A 22,658-nucleotide genomic window follows, 5' to 3' on the forward strand; every position below is an offset into this window, starting at 1 on the left:
CCTGTCCTCACCTCAGTCTGAAGAGTCTAGATTCCTCAATACTGTTTGGACATGTTTCCATGACACTGGAAAGAACTAAGTACACAACAATGGCCTCACTTCTCTTTCTTGGTTCCTTAAATGAATCAAACAAAATCAGAACTTTTTTTTTTTTTTAAGAAGAGGGAAAAAAGGGAGAGGCAGTTCTAGTTCTGCTTTTTGAAAAAGAAGTCTAATGTCATAGGCAATCAGCCATGAGTTGAGGAGAACCATGAGCAGTGCATATGCTTTGGTATAAAATATTGCATAACATAATAGATGAATGTCTTTACACTGCCGTGAGAAATATTTGTGCGGCCTGGAATAACTGTGCTAAGCCAAGCCAAAAAAAAATTTACAGAAAATAGTTACAGCTACAGCAACATTTGACTTTAAAGCAGGGGAAAGGCTGCAGATAGTATGAGTAACAGAGAAGGCAACAGGGAAGTGCTGCTCTGCATGGATACTTCCAGTGGTCTGCAAAAGTGCTGAACTGTAAGCACGCAACCCAAACAACATACAAAGCATCGAGCTAGAAAAAAAGAAAAAATTACATAAACTCAAAAATTTTTCTGAAGTCTATCTATGTCTAATTGAAAGATACAAAAACAAGACTAGTCTCTGATATTCTTTAGAGTGAGTCCTGAAAATGACCTCAGTCTGCCAGGGCCAAACTCGAGGGACCTGATAGACAAGTAAGTGGCTGCAGCCACCACAGCCACTCTTGGGTAGGGCACAGAGCTTTACACAACCACTCCCATGTCCGTGTAATCAATCTAAAGCTCAGACACTTACAGCGAGAAAGAGGATGGACTTGAGTTAACACTTCGACTCTACCAAGCAATACTGTGAGAAGTAGAACAAAACATTTCCTAATTTTGCGTGTGTTTACTCACGACTTGCTCTTTCCAGAGTGGCTTCTGCTCACTTTCCATAGACCCCGAAAGAAGCCTGGGGCACATGCGAAAGATTAAGTTGATCCTGAAACTAGAGCTGGTCCTTCTGGTAAAGAGATACACTAGACCTCAGTAACCAAACATATCCAGGGTCAAATTCATCCCTGGTTTCAACCTTTCGCCTCCTGTGTGTATATCTGTATATATTATGTAAACTGTTTAATGCACCTTCCCCTCAAGACTTTTGTCATGCTAATGTGGCCTATATGTGACCTACATACTTCCTATCAGCCTGGGAGGGATCTGATGTTAACAAACAATAAAGTAGTAGCTCCTATTTCAGTCCACTTCCAAGGGTGCTGGGTACAGCAAATGTCTTGGTAACGCTGAGTGCATTTTAAAGGTCTGGAAATGTTGCTGTGGTGGGAATTTTCTTCCTGATCATATAGCTTTGCTCCTGTTGTTGTGCATTCATTGACTAGGAAGCAGCTGTAAGAGGAAGCAGCCTTGGCATTCTGCCAACTACATGCAATATTTCCTGAGAGAAATGCAAGTGTGATATAGAAAAATGTAAACATCGTCTGTCGGGATGTGAGAACTGTATTTTACATAACTCTTGGACCCTGTCCTTGGTTCACAGTGCTATGTAAAGATCACATCAAATGATGGGAATTCTGACGGGGTGGAGGTTACGTTTTGGGTTTCTTTTTAACAGGACATGGAAATATCGCAAGTGTCAGTCTTGCTTCTGTAATTTTGCTACAGAACCCAGAGTATACCCCGATGGAGGTATGCTGACATATCTTAATTATAATTGAAAAGTTAGAATGGCTGATTTTTTTTTGACTGACAAAGCATTTCTCCAAAATGCTAACCCACGTAAGATTTTAAATAGAAAATATAAAACTTTGCAATCTTTTCACTAACACACTCTTACTCCAGCCACAGATTCCTCATTTATAATGTAAAATAAAAAGCAGAAACAAACTCTTTAATTAAAAAATACAACCATGTTTCAGTCTGTTTCCCTATCAAGAAGTAAACATTACAGCTCCTTTCCCTTGTATTATACATGGTACACGCAATTATTTCATCCATTTGCCAGTTCATTATGCTTTGAGGTTGCCCTTCTACAGAGGTTTTATGTAACATTCTTCCCTTGTAGCTAATCCTGCGCTTCTGCTGCCTCTCTGTTTAAGCTAACAAGTATTTAACTTTTCAGCTGCTTTATTCTTTCCCTTTTATTTCTTGAGATGTCTCAACCAACACAGTTATTTACTCCTTTTCACAGGCATCCAAAGATAATTACGTTTTTCTTTCGTAGCTGTTGAACATATTGCTAGCTTTGCAGGTCTTTAATGAGTGTTACGGACTGTTAAAATGATAACGTCTTTTGACGGCATAATACACGACTATGAATTTTCTTTTCATTTCCTGTGGACACATTCTGTACCTACATGAAACAAAGAGGCACTTAAAGCCAGTACGTGAGCATCCATCCAAAAAACCTCAACAATCTACCTCAAAAATCTATCAACAAAAACAACTTAGGAACTCATTGAACTGTTCTGTTTCAGCAGGAGCAGGTGAATAAAAACTTAATGGTTTTGTATTATTCCCTGAGTTTGCTTCCACTGTTTAGGCAAGAATCCAAGTGTGTCAGACTGGCAAGAAAGGAGGAGTAAGCACAGGTTCACACAGCCGATGTATGCTCTAAGGGCAAACCATTATCATCAGTCTGGCAGAAGCACTTGGGAAAGCAGCATTCAAATACCAAATTAGGAACAAAGCCATCACCTTTGGAGAAGGGCCAAACAGAGTCAATCACTCTAGCAGTTTTAAGACATCTTAATTTAAGCTTTGGATTTTTTTTATACATGTCTGAGATTATATTAATATTTTCCAGGTAAATTGGTACTACTTCTCTGTCAAAGGGGGTTTCCATTTTAAAATAAAGTCTTTGGATTTAGATTTCATAAATATTTGGTATCTCCAAAACATCAGGCATTATTTTCTTTTTGCCTTGAATTCATTCACTGCATAACACTGATCTGCTCGTCATTCTGGAGGTAAGATCACAGCACAGCACTCAAACAGGTGCGGTGTTTTTAACACCATCAAACTTGCGTGGTTTGACTGCTAACTGAACTGGCTTTTTTCTTCCTGCTCCAATCTTGGGAGCAAAGCCCATTTTTGCATGTTGTATCAGGATGTAAGCAGAGTGTGTTTGCCATCCACATCGCAAACTGTGCTGAGGAGCTCTAGCATATGGAATTTGCCTTTCAGAACTTCCCATTTCTGAAGAGTTCATCAAGATCACTGGAAAACAAGAACCAGATGTGATAAAAACTCTGTAATAATTGCTTGGTAATTTTCCAGCTCTGAATCCTACAGTGTGGTTTATTGACACAAACACCAGGCATCTCTTCCTTCCCTTGTGCTGAACCAGCAGTTTGGCAGTCCTCCCAATTTTTTACTGTTCCTGTTAGAGAGAGGTCTACTGAGAGGGAGGGAGGGAGGAAGGGAAGGAAGGATTAACAGCACCTCTAGAAACGCAGAGATTTGGTGATCTTCTCATCTGGTTTATACTCATCTCTCCCACTTCAACTTTCAAGAACATCCTGTATTGTCTGTTGCTGGTTTCAAAGTTTTCAAAGTAACAATTTTTCCAGAATACAACTGGCCAGTATTCTAGAACTGGAGCAGAAGTTTATTGGGTGGCTTAATTACAGATAAGTAACTTGCAGTAGGGAACTTGATCTGTTTGTCTGCTTATTTAAGTGGCTATAGGGTTCAGTGTAACACCTATGTACTATCCAGTCCACTGGAAGTACAAAACAACCCAACATACAAAGAGTGTAGAATAGCAATGCAATATTTTACAGCTGAAACGGTTGCCAGTTAATATCCTGATCTCTACAGTGACGAGTATGGTGGTATATCAGACGTGGTACAACCCCTACTTTGAAGAAACCTAAGATGATTCAGGGCAGTCACCCTTCTATTATTGGACCTGAAGAACAGTAGAAAGCTTTGTCAAATCTTTCATCAAAATTCATAGTCTCAAAACTGAAACTATGGAATCAGCAAAGGACTTCTGTGATGCTCTGTCCTGCCTCCAGTGAGAGGGACGGGCCTTCCCTCAGTACTGCACCACTCTTTTGTCATCACAATCCAATCACAATCCAGTCCTACGCACACAGAATGCTATTTCTTTTCCATTTTCCTTAAAAGGGTAAACAAATTTTTTCTTCCATTCCTATTCCTCTTTCATTTTGAGCTGCAGATCCATAGCCAGTTCTCACTTTTTTGGGATGCTTATAGTCAATTTAGTTTTGTTCTCTTCTATGCACTGATGAGCTTATGTATATCGCTTCATTTCCTGTGCTGCACAGCTGAGATAAACCAGAAGGTATAAATTAAGGATCAGGAAAGACCTAAGGATAAGCTATGAGAGGAGACTTCTCCCAGATGACTCGATGATAAGATTATCACTGATAACACACAAGGTTTCACAGATGGGTCAAAGGACACTACCTACAGCCACACTTAAAAGTTTTATACCAGAACCATGCAGGCGAGAACAGGTTCCTCATATGAACTTCATTTTCTTTCCCTGAAAAGTTACTGGAAATATGGACCTATGTAGTCAGTTGTGTAGCTGAAAGCCTACAGACCACAAGGTGAAGAAAAAAAAAAAAAGAACAAAAAAAGAAAAAAAAAAAAGAAAAAAAAAAAAGAAGGGAGTTGTTTGGCATTACCTTTTGCTCCATCTTGTGTTTCATTTCTGTTTTCACTTGTTTCCACAGTTGAGGGTTCACTTCCATCACAGACCTAAGAAAGGAACAATAAATATGCATGCCTATAAAAAACAAATGCACAGTTGCAGAAACTCTTTTGATTCTGTGCAGGATTAAAACACATAGTCCTGTAGTTGAGGGGTATGCAGAAGCACACCTGTGTGTTTCAGTAGAAAACCCTTTGCCAAAGTCTAAAGGGATCTGAAATCTAGGTAATTAAAAATTAGTAATTAAGTAATTCCCCCTCTTCCTAAAAGGATAAGTGGGTATAAGACTTTATTTTCCAGAGTTGTAAAGAATAAGAAAATGTAGTCTTTAACCTGAAACCCTAGTTTGCACTGGAAAGGATATGGAAAGGGAATCTGGAGGAAGTATATTGACTGACTCAATCCAAATTCCTTCCTCTTGCAAAATATTCTATGATTGCCTCCCCTACAGAACAATCCCATCCCTTTTGCACAACAGCCTGACATTAATATCCGTGATTACAGCTCAGATTCCCAACAGCAAAACAAGGACACTTTGAAAAGACAATAAAGCAGGAAAGGATGTGAACCACCTTCTCCTTTCTACAATGCTGCACTACCCGGTCTTAAGATTTGTCACATTCCATGAACTGGATAACACCTATTATTAAAAAAAAAAAAATATTTCAGAGCATGTAGAAAATCTATACCCTTATCTATATGAGTATACATATACCCAGATAAGTTTTTACCCATGTATTATTTCTGTTGTGGTTTTGGTAACTCAGATCAACAATGAATGCTTAGCACGCTGGATTTTTAACGGTATTTTATGCAAGCACTGTGTAACTCTATACTTACTGAGAAAAAAGGAAAGTTTTAAAGATTCCTCCTACCAACACAAATCTGTATACTTTTTTTCAATTATTATTCTCTCAAATCAGGGATATTCAGAGATGCAAGAAGATAGCCTGACTGCCCAGAAAATTATTATTATTTCACAGAGCAGTAGAAGCAGACTGGGAAGCTGTCAAGGTACCTAAAGTCTAGCTTCTCTTTGGGAACATGGCAGGAAATTTAGTAGAAACATCAGCACAATTGTTGCATTGATGTGAAACATCAACACTATTGTTTTACCTTTCCTCCTGCTTTCCTCCAGGTGAAGGGAGGCTACAGGATTTTTGGAGGCTATTATTAAACCGGAATGACTTCACACAGCTGCAGATGGCTTCAGTCCTCTTTTGTCACATAAAAAGCTTTCTAATGATGGGAGAGTAACAAAGCACTGAGATAAGTTACCTAGGGAGGTTGTAGAAGCTACTTTACTATGGGCTTTCTGTAATAAATCAGGTGAATAATCACGAGCAAAGGTTTCTGAATAATTATCTTGCTTTGGAGAAAGGAATGCAGTATAGGTTTGAGTGCCTACACTTGCATTATTTTATTTCACTCCACTCAAGGAGACAGGTTTAGAAGGATTTTTTTCAGTTATTTCTGTACATAATAAGTATTCTAACCTTCTGTTTTATATATCTTAAATGGCTACAATCACTTGTTTGTATCAATATCAAGACACGTAGTTTAAGAGACTCAGAAGTCTACTGAACACTGTGACGTGACTTCCAAACATTACAATGTATAACTTAAATACAAGAACACCGGTATTTCCTGTGCTCTACTGAAATAACATACTTGAAAGGGAAATTTTATTGCTTTAAGCTATATGATATTTTACATAAATTGCTCTGCTATTAGGTCTTGTAATTCTTAGGTATAGTCAATTCCAAATCAGATCCCGGAAAGCTTTTACAGAGTTAATATCCCTTGTGCAACCACATGCAAGGCAGAACAGTGAAAGGGAAGTTGTGCATCCAGGACATACATTTGAGCTTACAAACTCCCCTCATGACACTTCACTTCTATTTAATTTGAAAGGAGTTGTGGAAGGAGAGGAAGCTGTTAGAGGGGAAAGAGGAAGTTAAATCTTCTCAAAATCCACCATGCTTTCCACCACTGCTACCACTGCGCTGAAGGGCAGCAGCAAGAATGAGGGATGGGGCTGAGGTCGGGTAAATTAACCCTGCACTTCCACCAGGTAACAGCCTTCTTACAGCTGAAGATCTCACTGCTTTTGGGGGAGTAGAGAGGACACATACACTTTTCCAGAGAAGAATAACTCTAATCATAGTCTCCATTTCCTTCCTTCCCCTTTCCTGCGTGTGGCAGAGGAACTCTCCTGTTCCATAGCCCAGGAGAGGACACAAGGACCCTTCAGGACCTGTCAGAGCAACTTCCCACGCACAGTTTAACGACACACACAGGCCCATTGAGTCAGTACAAGGTCTAAGCCCCTAGTTGACAGGCATAAAAGCCTAGTCAAAATTGAGTACATTATGTTGATGTCCCATTTTTGTTTCTCTTTTTTAAAAGCAAACAAACAAACAAACAAAAACACCAGTAACTTAGAGGTACTGCTCTGGCAGACACCTCAGGATGACTGCTGGCCGCTACCACGGTTGTTAGTTCTTTGGGTGATTGTTGTCATGAGGTTCGCATCTGCATTAAAAGTAATTCCGATTAGTATCTTGACCATGGAGTGCTTGTTTTATTCATCATCAACATACATACTTCTTTCTACACACTAAATTGTAATGTCATGTATGGACCAATGCTATTCCCATAAATTCAGTAAAAAATTCCCTTGGAAATCAGTGAAAAGTTAGACACAAATCTTCTGGAAATATTCCTTTTGTGTCTGTGCATCCCTCTTCCCTTCCCCCGCTCCCACATGCCCCTCTCTTCTCTCTGCCAGAATCAAACAAAACCACAGACAGGAACTTACTTTTCCCTTTGAGTCATCTTGTAGCCGGAAGATATCTCTGACATCAGGAATCTGGTGCTGTTTGTTTTTTTTTCTCATGGTTTGCGTGACAGTCTCTACACGCTTTTCTACCGCTGCCCTCTGGGTTCGGGTCAGCGTGGACAGGAACACCACGCTTTCTAGGGAGTCACCAGAGCTCTCGCCGAACAGATTTGACAGACCTGCCTCCTTCAGCCATTCTTCTTCCAGTTCTCCCTCTGAGCAAGGCAAAGAGAAAAAGGTATAAACGTTGGCTTTCAAGTATGGTTAAGCAGACTGGATGTTAATAACGCGATATACTTAATGCAGTTCACAGGGAAAGTACTAAGGGGATCCACAATTAAGAACAATTACTTAACCTATCATGACTTGGAAAAACCCTGTTGTTTCTAAAGAGCTTCCAAAGTGTTAACATATGATAGAAAAGCTTTTAAAATAGTTAATCCAATACAGATTGCTATAGTGCAATCTTTATAATAATCTATAGCACTTCTATTAAATTATATACCATTTTATAAATGTACCTAGATATAAATGTGTATGGGGATGTCTGAAAACTTCTGATCATTGCTGCTTCATTGATTTTTAGTTCAATCCTCAATCTTTTTAGCTCTTTTACTGACAGGATTCTGCCCACTTTTCTTGATACATTAATTCTACAGCTCTCCACTAGCTCAATTTAATGAAGGACAAACCAGGCTTCAGGAGTCACCTTAATGCTATTTTTTAATCAGTCCTTATGACATGGTCTAAAGCCTGCTGACAGCCCATGACACAATTATTGCTTTAGTCTTATAGTTGATAAGGTATCCTTTACTGACAGATCACTGCACATGAATGATGAGAAAGCTATTAAATACTGTCATTGATGGCAAAACTTCTGCTTCTGAAATCAGTATCTCTCTAATGATACTTTCTTTAAAACCCTAAGTTTTGTCTGTAGCAGCTGGGCTTGTGCTGAATGCCATCAACAGTCTCAAACATTCAAACCACACTTCCATTTATTGGATAACTAAAAGTACTCCAGAGCTGGCATGTCATCTTCACTATTGACTGCAACTTCCCACAGTGCCCCGTGCACATCCAAGTGGGCACCTGAATATTAACAGAAAACAGGCACAAAATTTTACGTATGAAGTTTGTTATGGCTGTGAGGCCAAATCTTGACAAAACTCTCTCAGATTCTGTTATTGGGGCAAGAAAGAAGTGCTACACTCATTCTTCCAAGCAGATGTGAGCAAGGTATACCTCTTCCCTCCCCTGCCTCACCTTTGCACGTCCAGGTCTCAAGCAAGCCCCTGCCAAGGCAGGCCCATCAGCCAGGTGCAGTCTCCCACATGTTCAGGAGTACTTGTACCCAAGCGAGGTGCTGCACATTAGGCATGGTGTGGGGCAGAGCAACATCTGCTCCAGCTCATCAACTCAACTCAGCTGACTCACTTGGGCTCCATGCCAGCCTGCGACTCAAGCTGGAGCAGCAATTAAGGGGAAATAGGCTATGTATAAATAAAAAAGGAAAAGGTGGGTTTGGGAGTGCAGAGCCTGAAAGTGTAACAGCATCAGTGAGCTGGGGTGACAGAAGAGGCTTGTGCTGCAGAACAAGGGGCTCTGCTGCTCTAGAGAAAGCCTCGCAGCTCTGTCAGATGCCCTGCTCCCCGGAAATGCGGGCTAGGAGACTGCTGCTTTCTCCAGAGGTCACACTGCCACCCTCTTCAGAGCACTTGTAAATAGCAGCAATGTTTCAAAATGCCTAGGCTGTTAGAATTGCAAATCCCTTTGAAAGTAAATGGAGCACATTCTTCTCACTCACATAGAAGCCATGCGAAAAGCTCACCATTTTAATTTACTGACACTGTGAGCCTCTTGTAAGAATGGCAGAAGGGCAGATACTGCACTGTTAAAAATAATTTTTGAGAGAAGAGTAGAATTAAGGACATTACTCCTCTTTTACCTGATAGGACAAGAAAAATACAGAAATTGCCCAACTTCTTCTAAGATCAGGCCCGTAACTGATGCTTCTGAGAAACAAATATAATACAACTGAACAGTCACAACAGTTACAAGCGTAGAAAGTTACTCACTAAACTTAAACCGGTTAATCATTGGCTTGTCTTCTAAAGCATGAGGTTTCTATCCACAATAGCTACAATAACGAACAACATATACAAAAAGTGAAAGGATAAGTTAGTTTAACAGTAAACTGCAAATGAAGCTTTGACTGTTGTGATTTGCAAGTACAGGAAACTTTCTGAGGTTCTGCAAATAACATTTAATGGAAAAACAGCCTTTTACTTATCTCTGAGACAATTCTCTTTCAGGGCACCACCTGTTTCTGGTGGTATATATGAGAGGCAACAGAATTTTCAACATGGGTGTTCAGTAGAGTGACCTCCTCCTTGATTTAAGTGTGTTTGGTGGATGCCATCTCTTTAAGTAAGACTTAAAGAAAAATCCCTAAACAGCAATCATTCAAAAGAGTGGATTTCATTACCATCTGGCTCTTTCACTACAAGTGCTACTCGTTCCTCATTATTATTTCCTCTGGTTTCATGGATGTTTTCAAGTTCTTTCCAGTAGTCATCCATAGACAGTTCATCCAAGGAGTCCTGGGATCCTGAGCGGTCAAATGATGCTCCATCAGGTGTCTTCTTGGAATGGTCATGGTTCATTGTATACTGACCAGACCGACGGCTATAAACATAAACCAAAAAGCAATTTTTGGTTAGCATTTTAAGATACAGGGTATATTTATATCTGTGAAGGGAGTTGGTAATTAATTGTGTCAGACTATCAAAGCAAACTACTATAAATAGGCAAACCAAGATACTGAAAACTATTTTTAATATCTGGAACAGATTTTTAATTTAACATTTCTGCTATATGCATCTCCCACTCTGGAAGGGCATAGGAGTCTGTATTAAAGAACAAATAATGAATCCAAGTTCTAGTAATGCTAGTTACACCAAACCTCTAATTCACAAGTCAGTTTCACAGACCTCATGGTATGTATCTTCCTATCATCATTGCTCATAACAAATTTTTCAAAAGTGTCTTTCTGCCTGAGTAAATTCTTATAGCTTGACAGTGTCCCTACACTTTTACTTCGCTATTCTGCTTTTGTTATCGATGTTTAGTCTGGTATCTATGACCTTAATTACAGCTGGGAAAGTACAAAGTAGAATTACTGAAGTTACAGCTTGTGAAGTAAAACTAGTGAGTCCAAACGTTTAAGAAAGGCCACTATTTGTTTCTGTCTTGCTTCCTCTCTGACTGAAAGCTTACCATTTTTATAGTTTGGTGTTAGTTTTTGGTTCACTCTGCCAAACATATGTTGCTAAGGCTTTCAAAAGGTCCTTTCATCTTAAGTATAGCTGCAACTAGAAAAAAGAAACCAACAAGCTAAAACCTCTAGGTCTCATCTTGACCTCATTAAGTCACTGGCAAAAATTACCACTGACCTAGCAAAGAATTCCTCTTAAAAAGTGCAAAGGTTATAATTACATTATCGAAGTTACAGGTCATTCTTACGGTCAAATACATCAAATCAAAAGCCACAAACTGGTTCAAAGCATCAGAAAGAGGACATGGATTACATGAGTAGCAACCTGATCTAACTTAAAAGCAGCCATACTACGGGTTTGGGGCATATCGGACAAGATTATCACCAGTGGTCATTTCTAAACTGAGTAACTCTAGTATTATGACAGTATATCAAAATACTTCCTTGTATTAAAAAATAGTATGTTCTTAACATTTCAGGAACAGCTTCAGATGTCTTTTATGTCTGAATTTGTCTCCATATTTTAAAAAAAGGAGCCACCGTTTGGGGTTAAATAATAAATATCACTTATTCTGAAAGAACATATCAAAGATCAAGCACTGTGGATTTATCACAATGTAAATGCTGTAAATTAAGTCCTACCCCATCTGGCTGACTTTGCAAGTTTATCTAGAATTAAAACAAAAGCACCTCGTCCTTACATTTTATCTTGGGACAACTGACGCTTGTTAGCTGCCCCTAAGTAAAAAAAGTCATACCTTTCTCTCTGAAGATAAGCCCCTTGTGTGTCCAAGTCACAAATCCTTTCACACCATACGTGCTTGATTCTCTGATAAGAAATACTAACCATATGGACTTTGCCTTTAAAGGTAAAGAGCCTTATGAAAGGGCTGAGTTTCCACCCGCCCTGCCTCCCTCCTCCAGGTACAAGTTAATGAATGACAATGAATTACCAAGCCAATAGGCACCCCAAAACCATTCCCTAACCTGCCCTTCTTTGAAATCCCAGAAAAAAATACATAGAAAGGAGTATTCAGGTTCTGCATCAATGGTAATAACATCTTGGTAGTAGAGCATGTTACCAAACCAATACGATTTCTCCATGTAGCTACCTCTGCTCTTGAACTTCTCCCGACAGGTGTGTCCTGTGTGTGACCTGTGCTGCCTGTGAATCCAACACTAATCACTGCAGAAGGATGTTCATGGAGCCACATCAGAAGCATTCCCAGCAGCCAACGTAGGTCTCAGGTGTGGCCAAAGCAGGTTGGATTTCCCAGCCCTTGCCTGGGCTTCCCTCCTCCTGTGGCTGAAGGTGCTCAGAGCCGACCGGGTCCCTCTCACAGAGACTCTGCACACTTGAATTCAGCCTGAGGGAGGTCAGATTTCAGCTTATCGTCCCTAGGCTTAACCCTGCCGACCTGCTCAGCAGCTCTTCAGTGGCCTTTCACCTTTGGAACAAACTGCTCTCACTGACCCACCTAGGCTGAAATTTAACCACCACAGCACACCAAGCGGCAGACAGAGCTAACAGATCGAATATGTTAAAAGTGTGCACCTGGGGGACTCCGGCAGGCTGCGGTGGGACATGCTGCAGCAGGCCACAGCTTGGTGCCACACTCCCAGGGCAGTACTCCTTGGGTTCCTCCAGCAAAGCCAGCCCATCACCTTCCCTGGACTAAGTCCTGTCTCACAGATGAGAAGTCTGTGTCCTCAAATGCATACGTGACACCCAGGACAGAGCATTCATGACCATGTTCAAGGTCCTGTGAGCATTTGCTGTACATTAAAACAACTCCACTAACTCTCAGAGACTGTGCTCTACCCTTCGTGCCTTACCCTTCAATCACCAGGCACAGACCTGCTCTACTCGACCAAATATAAGCTGCTTGTCTTGTAAGGCTCCCCCCGGCCTGATCTCTGCCTCTCAGTAATGAATCGATACAGCAACTCCCAGCTTTCATCAGGCAGTAACGCCACTTCTCATTGTGAAAGCCCTCAGAGAGGGAAAGACACTAACAAGCCAGGGGAACCTTCCAAGAAATATTCACCTCAAAAACCTCACCGCTTTGGTGCGAATCTCTCCTTCAAAATCCATCCTGCTTTAGGCTCATTCACAGCCTGATGTTTCTATCGGGTAGGACAGAGAGAGGCTCGGGCTGGGAGAGAACTGCTAAAACTTTATCTGACAGAGCAGGGCAGATCTGATTTTCACCTCACTTGGCTCAACATTTCTTGCTTCACATGCCCCACTGGGGAAAGTGGCTCCAGGCATCCCCATCTCTGTCTCTCCCTCTGTGCACAGAGGCACGAATGAGAACGGCCCTTTGAGGATATCAAGGACAGTCCTGATATCATAGGGTTGGTGTAGGTGAGAGAAGGAAAACAATTTTTTAAATGCCCAGTATAGGGAAAAATAGGTTGCCAATTAAGATTTTTATTTCTAGGTATTTATTGGCAAGACCAAGAACATGGGATTTCTGCTGTGACCTTCCACTGAATGAAATCCTTTTCCAAACATATGCTTAGTAAGCACTAGTTCCACATCACACAATAAAAATGCATAGGTGGGAACAAGTTAAGGCCAAGAAAAAAAAAAGAGAGGAGAAAAGAAAAAGCAATAAATCTTAGTAAGAATAGTACAAGGAATCTGCAAGAGAGATCTGGTTTTTAAAAATAATTAATCCCACATTCACAGCCTCATTTAAAAAAAAAAATAAAAATCAATCTTAAAAAAGTTATTTCAAATACCCCATGTTGAAACCTTTAAAACTTTGTAGACGACTGCCTTCCAAAAAACTATCAGTAGGAAATAAGTACAGTTCATTGCAAAAAACAAAGCTATTACTGTGGTTGCAGAAGATAGGTTACTTCTCCAGCACATTCTGAAGTTTTTAGGTGTTATATTTTTTCTATGTAAAATGTGAAGAATGCAGATGCTTTTCACAAGTATCTTTAAGGAGATGTCTCTTCTTCTCCCAGAAAAAATAAGCTACTGCTAACAAACACTAGTCACTTAAAGTCATTTTCAAACACTACTTGTTTAGCATTTCAGATTACTAAATTGTAAGTTTACCCTCCAGCACCTTTCTTCCCCCAGAAAACTTGTATTTCCATTAAGGTCTTTGCTAACAACACCCTCAAGTTCTATTAAAATCTTATTAACATCTATTTCCAATCACTAGTAAATAGTTTACTCTTCAAATAGCTTTATAGGGAGTAGTGAAGTACTCATTTCCAAATTACACAGTTAGCTGTGACTTTTGGTACTCAGACATGTGCCCTTTGAAGCAGATGAGATTTTTTGCCTATGTAGCTCAACACTAAACTGAGCCCCCAGTATAAAACACATTCTTCAATATAGTTATTGCAGTCTTTTACCAGAGTTAATCTTCTTGTCCCACCCACTAGAGATGCATTTATTTATTAGAAATGTCAAGGATATAAGACAAAGCACTCTAGCTCTTCCAGAGGGGAGCTATTAAAACCAATTACTGTAATGAACACCATTCCTAACGTTTATAAGGAAAGAAACCAGATTTAGGTTATCTCACTAAGCACTAATGAGCCTCACGTTGTGGCACTTAAGGGAGAAGAACTGGGCACAAATATTTTCTTCAGCCTTCCCTTTCCTGACCAACTGTGGAAAACACAATTCTTCACATTAATCGTTGTTTTACATCATAATAAAAACGTGCATTTCTCAGGTTCTGTCAGCCTGATTTTGATTTCAATAGGCACTTTTTACTAGTGCAGTCATCTTTATTCCTTATTTTCTTTTCTGTGAAATCTCAACCTCCTTGTCTGTTCAGTGCCTTTATAGCAGTTCATAACTGAAACTTGTCACATGGAGATTAATCAGTTAGGAAGGTGCACTTTCACTGCCATTTCAGATACATTCATTTCACTGAAAGCTAATTTTGTCTTTACTTCCAGTTTTCTCCATAAGAATTAAGGACTGTGTTGTGTTTTAAAACAGTAAGTGATGAGAAAAAAAAGATAACTTCATCATTTCTATAGCGCTAGCCACTAATTTTGAACGTGAACATGATCTTTCTCCATTGCTATATAAACATCAGAATTGTATGGCATCCTTATATGTTATATATGGGCATGCATGTATTAGATGTGTAAATACACTGAAATGTAGAAATACTAAATGCAAGGATGTTCATGGTCATACAAATTAGGGAATATAAATACACTGTTGAACCAAATCGAATAGATTAACGATGCTGAAAGCGAAGTGGAGTTCCTTTAATAGGATTATTGCAGGTGAGCTCACCGACTCCAGGAAAGGACAAAGTCCAGCTACTAACTACTGCACGAACATAAAGCAAAAAGATACCAGTCCCTATAATCTGCTATCATCTCCTTGGGGAAAACAAACAAAAACACGATAAAATATAGAAAGCAAGGGAAAGGGAGAAGTAAGGAACTCCTTTTCTTCTTGGCCACAAATTAGGAATTTCTGTAGAGTCCTTTTTCCACCTCCTTTTGTCAAATTTTGGGGTTCAAAATTCAGGCCTAGATCTTTCTTAAATAAAAACAGTTGTAACTATAAGAAGTGTCACAAGTGGAAGAAGGGAAGAGGCCACCTGATTAATTACTAGGTTTGACCTCAATTAGGATTTAGCTCTTTGAAATTAAACAAATATTATCCTTTTCCACAGCTGCCTAACAAAGCCTATGGGAGTCTTAAACATCACCATTAAACAAGCTCAAATTGAAGGCAAATTCAATGTTCTATAAGACTAAAAGTTTCACAAACATTTGTATCAGCTAATTTCCAACATTGAGAGCAGTGCAAAAAAAGCAATGTGTTATCAAGTGATATAATTACTTGTCAGACTACACTATTAAGCCTCCTTAAACTGTACATTGAATATACAATCACCCATATGCTTCGCCTTAAAAGCTTCTTTAAGTAATCCTGTACATAAAGCACTGCTGTTGGGATTCTTGTACAGGCAACATCTTGAGCACTACATTCCCTTCAGATACACCCTCTGGTACCCCAATAAACTAGCATTTCCCTTCCAGAGTTACATAAAATGATAAAGACACACCTGACTACAGCTATATTACACCAGCAACTTCTGAAACCCCCACACAAAGGGAGTCATCGCTCCCAAAGACTTGTGTGCATTTAGCCATTGGTAGTATTATTGCAGCCATACCTCAGCTGATACTGGGGCTCACCAACTTTGAGCATCGTCCCAACACATGCTTAGATGTGTTAATAACCTGATAAACAAGACACACAAAGGTTGTGAGAGGGAAAAAGACAATGGGGGTATTTGGCCTGTAGAGGTGAAGCATGCTGTTCAAATTGAGGGTGCAAACCAGTGACAGAAGCAAGAACCATTCCCTGATCTCCAGAGTCTTTCACCACTGGACCACTAAGCATGAAAGATCGAGATCTGCCCCATGGCAAACTGCAAGCCAGATAAAAGGAAGCTCTGCTGCTGTGGGTATCTGACAGACTCCAGCTCTGTGGCTATAAATAGAGTAGCACTCTCAAAACAGAATTATCTTCTTGACACAGGAGTTACAAACTTAAGCAGTAATTTGCATAAGTCATTTTACATTGTTCAAAGGCTAACTAGATTCAAACAATTGAAGTTGCCTATGGGCCGATGGCCTGTGGGCCATTTTGACAACTATCTACCGAGCAATCACATCCACGGGATGCTGTACCCTTTAATATAAATACAGGACTTCCCAAGTGCTTTCAAATCTAAACAACTAAAAAGATGAGAGGGAAACAATGTGGTCTTCTGTCCTGCTTCTCATCCTGAAGGTTGAGCTACAGAAGCGTGGGAATAACTAAAGCTTCTGCGCCCAAAGCTCCCCCCATCCCTCCCCTCCTTTCAAGATGCCAAGTAGCACTGTGAGGTGCAAAGACTTCTTAATCGAATTAACCAAGAAAGCTCTAATCTAATGGCAACAACAGCTGCCTGGTTTAAGCTCCCTGTTCTTGGCTGGGACAACGGCCTGGGAAGTGATTGCCAGATCTTCCTATAGCCACAGTGCCTACCAGAACCTGATCTTTCACAGTATCTAGGCAAAGCTGCATGCCAAATGATCAGATATGAAGATAACACAAGGCCTTTATTTCAAGGATGTGTTAAAGAATTTTTATTACCAGATCACTTATTCTAATGGTTTCAACCTAATATTTAAGAAACTGACTTCTGTCACACCACCCCTTCCACAGAACTCAGCATTTTGCAGAGCAGCTTTGAGCATCCTTTCAAAGTCTTCTGTTAAAGAAAAATATATCAAATTGTAATTGATGTGCCCATCAAAGCAGGTGGTTCTAAAGTAACCAGATCTAACATAAGTCACAGAGTAGTACATTACCTAACTGAAGGGTTTTCTTTTTATAAAATGTAAATGTCTTCATCTTTTTATATGGCTTAACATTAAAAAAAAAAAAAAAGTTCTATTTCATTGATAGCTAAAACCTCTTATCAAACAAAAGCCAGGTAGCCCTTGAACAATACCTACCAAGACCCAAGTCCAGACATTTGGTGTCCAGAACACTGCAAAAATATTTCTCATACATTTTAAAGTGCTTCATAACTTCTAGAAGGCATTAGAGAAACTTCAGTCTGGACTTGTATTTCTGCCATTCATTCCAGCTCCTAAAGCATGTCACTCAGTGCAACAACTACGTCCTTTCCTTTCCACCTTTTCTATCACTTTTGTTTCCATAACTGACTGCAAACTCTCTTGCAACTGTCTTTTCAAGAGAGTCATACAAGACTTGTAAAGATAACAGTAACAAATCAATGTAATTTCCAGTATTTTTCATGTACTGATGCTTAGCACTCCTTCTATCCCAACTTAAAGAGTTTTATTTTGGCTCGTCCATGACCTTACAAGCCATTTTAAATAGCAATTGCACTGAAACTTGCCTAATTCCCCCTTAAGCTCCCAAAAAAAGCCAAAGAACTAGGAACTGAGGCAAGGTTCTGTTCTCCTTCCAAAGCTAGCACAAAGTGATTGCAGAGAGCATATAAAACAGTACTAACTTCCCAAATGAGCATAAAAAAGCCTAAGCAAAGAGAATCAGCTCTCTTAGGATTTTTTTTGTAATACCACCAGCTGCTGTTAATACCTGCTCAAAACTGCTCTGGAGATTAACAACACCACCACCACACCAATCCACATACACATACAGCAAAAAAAAAACAGAGAAAACCCCACAAACTAGCATTTTAAACCCCTCCACGAATAATAAATGCAAAACAGCCCAAAGTTAGGGCTGCCAGACTGTAAGTCTAAAAGGTGTATATATACACTGCACTGCTTCCAGCCATATCCTCATCATTATTTAGATCAGATTTTTTTACCTTATTGAATATAACCTTCCTCCTTTTCCAACCCCAATATGTCACTGAATAAAACAGGAAGGAAATTGTGGCAAAACCATAGAGTATTACACTTAATATTCTAATCCACTGCACCAGAAATAGGAGATTGCAGATATGATGCCAAAACTTAATCTGCCTGAACTATATGCAGCACTTCTAAGAAGATTAAAATATTTAATGACATTTCCTGTAATAAGAGCTCATGTTCCCACACAGCCAATTAGACTCTACCTATTTTCTACTTCTGATTAGACAAATTATAATTATAGTAAACTGATACACATACACACACTATCTAAAATGATGGTATACATCATTGACCCCTGTGTACAGTTGATGATGTGAGATGATTTATAATCAAAAAAGGTGATAGAACTATAACATATGCACTTTTGAACACTTGCAAAAAGAGTTGTTTGCAATGCCGTCGCAGGTTGTTCCATAATAAATGTGATCTTGTTCCACTCCATACAAAGCAAGAAAGAATTCAGGACTGACAACTGCAGCCATGAAGCCTGTCCCCCACAGAATGACTGGACTAGTTGTATTTCCTTGTTTTTTGTGAGACTGTTGCATTCCAGGGTTTGAGCTGCTCAGTTCAGTGCATGCTTTTAGCTTTATTCTCACAGCCATAAAATACAGAAGTCTGCTTATTTCTGTTAGTGAAAAGCGTGTCCCACGGACTCAGACTTGGAGCTTTAAATTGAACATTGCATGTTATCAGACTTGCAATAAAACTATCACAATTAGCCAAACTAAGAAGTAATATCAGAAAAAATCAGTTTTGGTTTTACCTCTGTATTGACAAAATGAAGCAGACTATATTGTCTCAGGTCCTCCCATTCTGACCCTTTTAAAACACATTCCCATTTTTTTGCCCATACACAGAAATTTCCTGTTCAAAAACATACATTTTAGAAAAAGAAATAGCTATTCCTGGAAGTGCAAAAACCACCAGAGAGGAAAACAAGGCAGCAAGGGAACCTAGGTGACCAATATAGACACAGCCACACAAGGGGCATCACATTAGAGGCAAGTTTGCAACTGCTGCAGACTATTGGAAGAACTGGAAGTGCTTACAGAACCTCAAATCCCACTGAATGAAAACAGAAGTCAGACTCCAAACTAAAAAGACACGCAGTATATTTCCCTTACACACAATTCTAATTGTGTTTAAAGCTCAAGTTTTAAAGAAAACCTATTGCCCACAGAGAAGAGAACCACTGGAACTAATCTTCTCCCAAAAAAGAGAATAAAGCCTATGTGAGATTACTTCAGGCTCCACAGATATCAAAGAGAATAAACCAGGAAGTGAAATAGATACAGTCTAACTCCATTATTGAGAGGCACAGAGAGGAAAGATTTAAATAATTGATTTTTCTTTACACAGTGGAAAAAAAATAAGCATGGTAACAAAGCCTGATTTAACCTATCCTGCCAAATAACAGGACCATCTAGTAAAGTGCAGTTACAGCCATGAAATGATACTGGAGTCACTTTTGTGCCTCTAAAAGCAATTAGTTCTCTAAAAGCATTAGCTCTTACCATGTTAAAGGACGTATTAGCTAGACCTATAACCCTGTTACTTGCAAATATAAGGCCTACAGCACAATTCAGTAATTTTGTTTATGCTTGAAGGAAACTGGCACGCATTCATAGTCAATTTATTACAATATAATCCTTACATTCAGAATAAATCATAAATAAATTTGTATGAGCGTTCTCAAAGAGAAGGCAAGGAAATCCACGTAGGAGGCTAAAGAGGTTTTGTCAGGAAATTCGTTTAATTGTGTAAATAAATCACCAACAAAGATCAAGGAAGACAAAGCAGATACAGGTGCTCTCTCAGAAGCTGGATCAAGGAGGGAGAGGAGGGAGCAGAACAGGCTGAGGAGAGCAGCATGGGCAAGGCGGGCCAGTACTCAAGTAGACTGAGGGAACAGGTCTGTTCAGAAGCAAAACAGAGAGGATGCTTTTAAGAAGCATCCTTAAAGGCAATGAGGTAGGAGAGAGGAGGCCTCAAGGACACTGCAAGGGATTGACTAATCTGGGTTTAGTTGGGGCTCAGCATTAGGAAGGAGGTGTTTGCAACCAGCTTCAAAAGTGGTCACTGGGATTTCACCTGCTCTCAGAGGTGCAAAGACAACAACACTGCATAGGTCTCTACACAGGAGGCAAACCTGCTTTGAGGAACTCCTCTAGCAGCAGTTGGGCAGTGTACCACAGCCGAGGCAGACAGCAATACAGGTCTGTCCTGATCCAGCTGTTTCCTTCTTCCTCAGTGACAACCAATGGTAAGACAAGGAGTAATGGGTTCAAACTGGAACACAAGAGGTTCCACTTAAATATGAGAAGAAACTTCTTCTCAGTGAGGGTGACAACACTGGAACAGGCTGCCCTAACATTCTGTGATTCACACCCCCGACCCACCCCACAAAGACAGCAGCAGAAAAGTCCACTGTCACTTCAACAGAAGAGATTGAAAAGTGCACTCGGTCAAAATTCTTACTTTTTATGTTTGAGGGCAACTGCAAAAGCCATGAGCCTTTGCAACAACTCCTTTCCTAGCAAATTCCTTCTTCTAAGCAAATATTCCTGGGAAATACCAGGAAATATTCCAGGGAAATACCCAGCAGGAATGCCACTAAATGAAGCAAAATTACCTTAATATATTCCCTCCCCACTTGTATTTCTGGCAGTTTTTAAATGTCAGTAGACAACCAAGCAAGCAGGAAGCAACTCGGGACCACACATTCTCTCCTTCCCTCTCCCTCTTCACTACCATCTCTGTTTTCTGAGCATCAGCCAAAAAGATATAAAAACGTATTTTTTTCAACCAAGTGCCCTACAAAGCTTTAGTGGTAGTTGTATGTGCAGGTGCATCCCTTTGCTTACAAATTAAGTACACAGATGTACAGCTACCAATCTGTATACACAGATGCATTCAAGTGCAAGTTTGGAAGCCACTGGCAGTCCTAACATAAAAGCCCTGGTGTGCAATTTAAGAGCTCCAGCTGCTCTGTTGTTTCACCAGCCCAGACAGAGGTGACACCACAGAAGAAACAACGTGTCTTCTGATGTGTCAGGTTCTAGAGGAGCAATGCAGAGGACAACCCAGATTACCCATGGTAAATAATTCATTCTCAGAGTCAGGGTCTCCCTTGATAATATGCCACCCATCCCTAAATGCCTACTGTAGCGTATACTACTGTGCCACCTGTCCACAAAGTCTGAGCATCAGGACTTGAATACAAAACCAAAACTTCAATGGTAAGGATTTAAAAGAGGTTTGGTTTTGTTCCAGGAGGGGGGAAAAACAAAGAGAACACAACACCAAACAAACAATGGGAGAAAACCAGAAAAGAAACAAACAGTGGAAATGAAGTAAACAAAACACGCAAATTAAATAACCAATCACTTAATAGGAATAACTGTTCAAAATAAAAAACAAACCCTAAAAAAAAAATCCCATATGTCTTTTATTATTAGTCAATCATAATTTTACACATGTAATCCTTGATTCTCACTTCCACTAACAGCATTACATTTTTTTGTTCTTTATTCTCAGACTTGATTCATTTTTGGCATAAGCAGTCTCCTTTCCCTGTGGGTACATGGGCAGTGAGTTCAAAACTTAACATGGTCATGGAAGACTGTCATCATACTCTAAGGCAGTAATAGAAAATGTCCAAGACTGGTCAGAAAGGGAAGGCTGACGGTCACTGCTTGCTTTGCAGCTGAAAAAACCAAATGTGCTGCTAGTAAAATGAGAAAAAAAAAAAATGGTTCCAGAATTATGGAAACTGAAGACCAAAAGAGCTCTTACCAGCTTTAGTTTAAATCACACTCATTACAAAGAGGACACAGACAGGGACTGTGAGAATTCTGGGACTTAAATATTAAATACTTGAAGTAAAACAAAAGTGTCACTGTTTAGATTTACAAAGTATTTAGATAATTCTTAATAGAAATTATTTAGGAAAATCCTTTTGGTCTCCTTCCTAACCAATATCCCTTTTTCTACCAGCATCTTACAAACATGAGAGATACCAGTTTCCAAATCAACATATAGGTGACACCTATGTTTTTTCAGCTGATAACGTTACCTGTGATTACTGTTCTAAAACAGTATCATTGGAAGATGTCAATCAGTTATACAACGCAACATCAACCTGATTTTTTAAAATCACTGGATCACTAGTATTAGCCATTACTCTTACCCTGCTTTCCCAAACAAAACACTTCAGTGGAGGGTTAATTGCCAGCAAAAAATGCAAGTAAAAAATTAGATTGTACTCTTTTAACTTCCCCCACGTATCTAGAGGTTAAATCCCTGACTTTTAACTTCAGACATATTCCTTGTGTAAACAGGGTAAAAATAGCACATACTTATAACACTAAGTAGCTATGATTACAGACCCCAGTAATAATCAAGGAAAATGAAATACAATGCTTCACA

At 39.5% G+C, this 22,658-nt stretch overlaps 1 protein-coding gene across 1 annotated transcript in view; it reads right to left on the minus strand.

Moving 5' to 3' along the window:
* Window positions 1-22,658, minus strand: part of ARHGAP18 (Rho GTPase activating protein 18) — a gene marked incomplete at its 5' end in the record, with an annotated part of 65,570 nt that overhangs the window by 26,834 nt on the left and 16,078 nt on the right. Inside the window, 3 exons of the mRNA XM_080342263.1 lie at window positions 4,676-4,748; window positions 7,523-7,758; window positions 10,032-10,231. Of these exons, the coding sequence (XP_080198389.1) occupies window positions 4,676-4,748; window positions 7,523-7,758; window positions 10,032-10,231 (509 nt within the window). The remainder of the gene's footprint in view (window positions 1-4,675; window positions 4,749-7,522; window positions 7,759-10,031; window positions 10,232-22,658) is intronic.

Source organism: Nesoenas mayeri, assembly GCF_963082525.1.
Source record: "Nesoenas mayeri genome assembly, chromosome: 3".
Classification (NCBI taxonomy): domain Eukaryota; kingdom Metazoa; phylum Chordata; class Aves; order Columbiformes; family Columbidae; genus Nesoenas; species Nesoenas mayeri.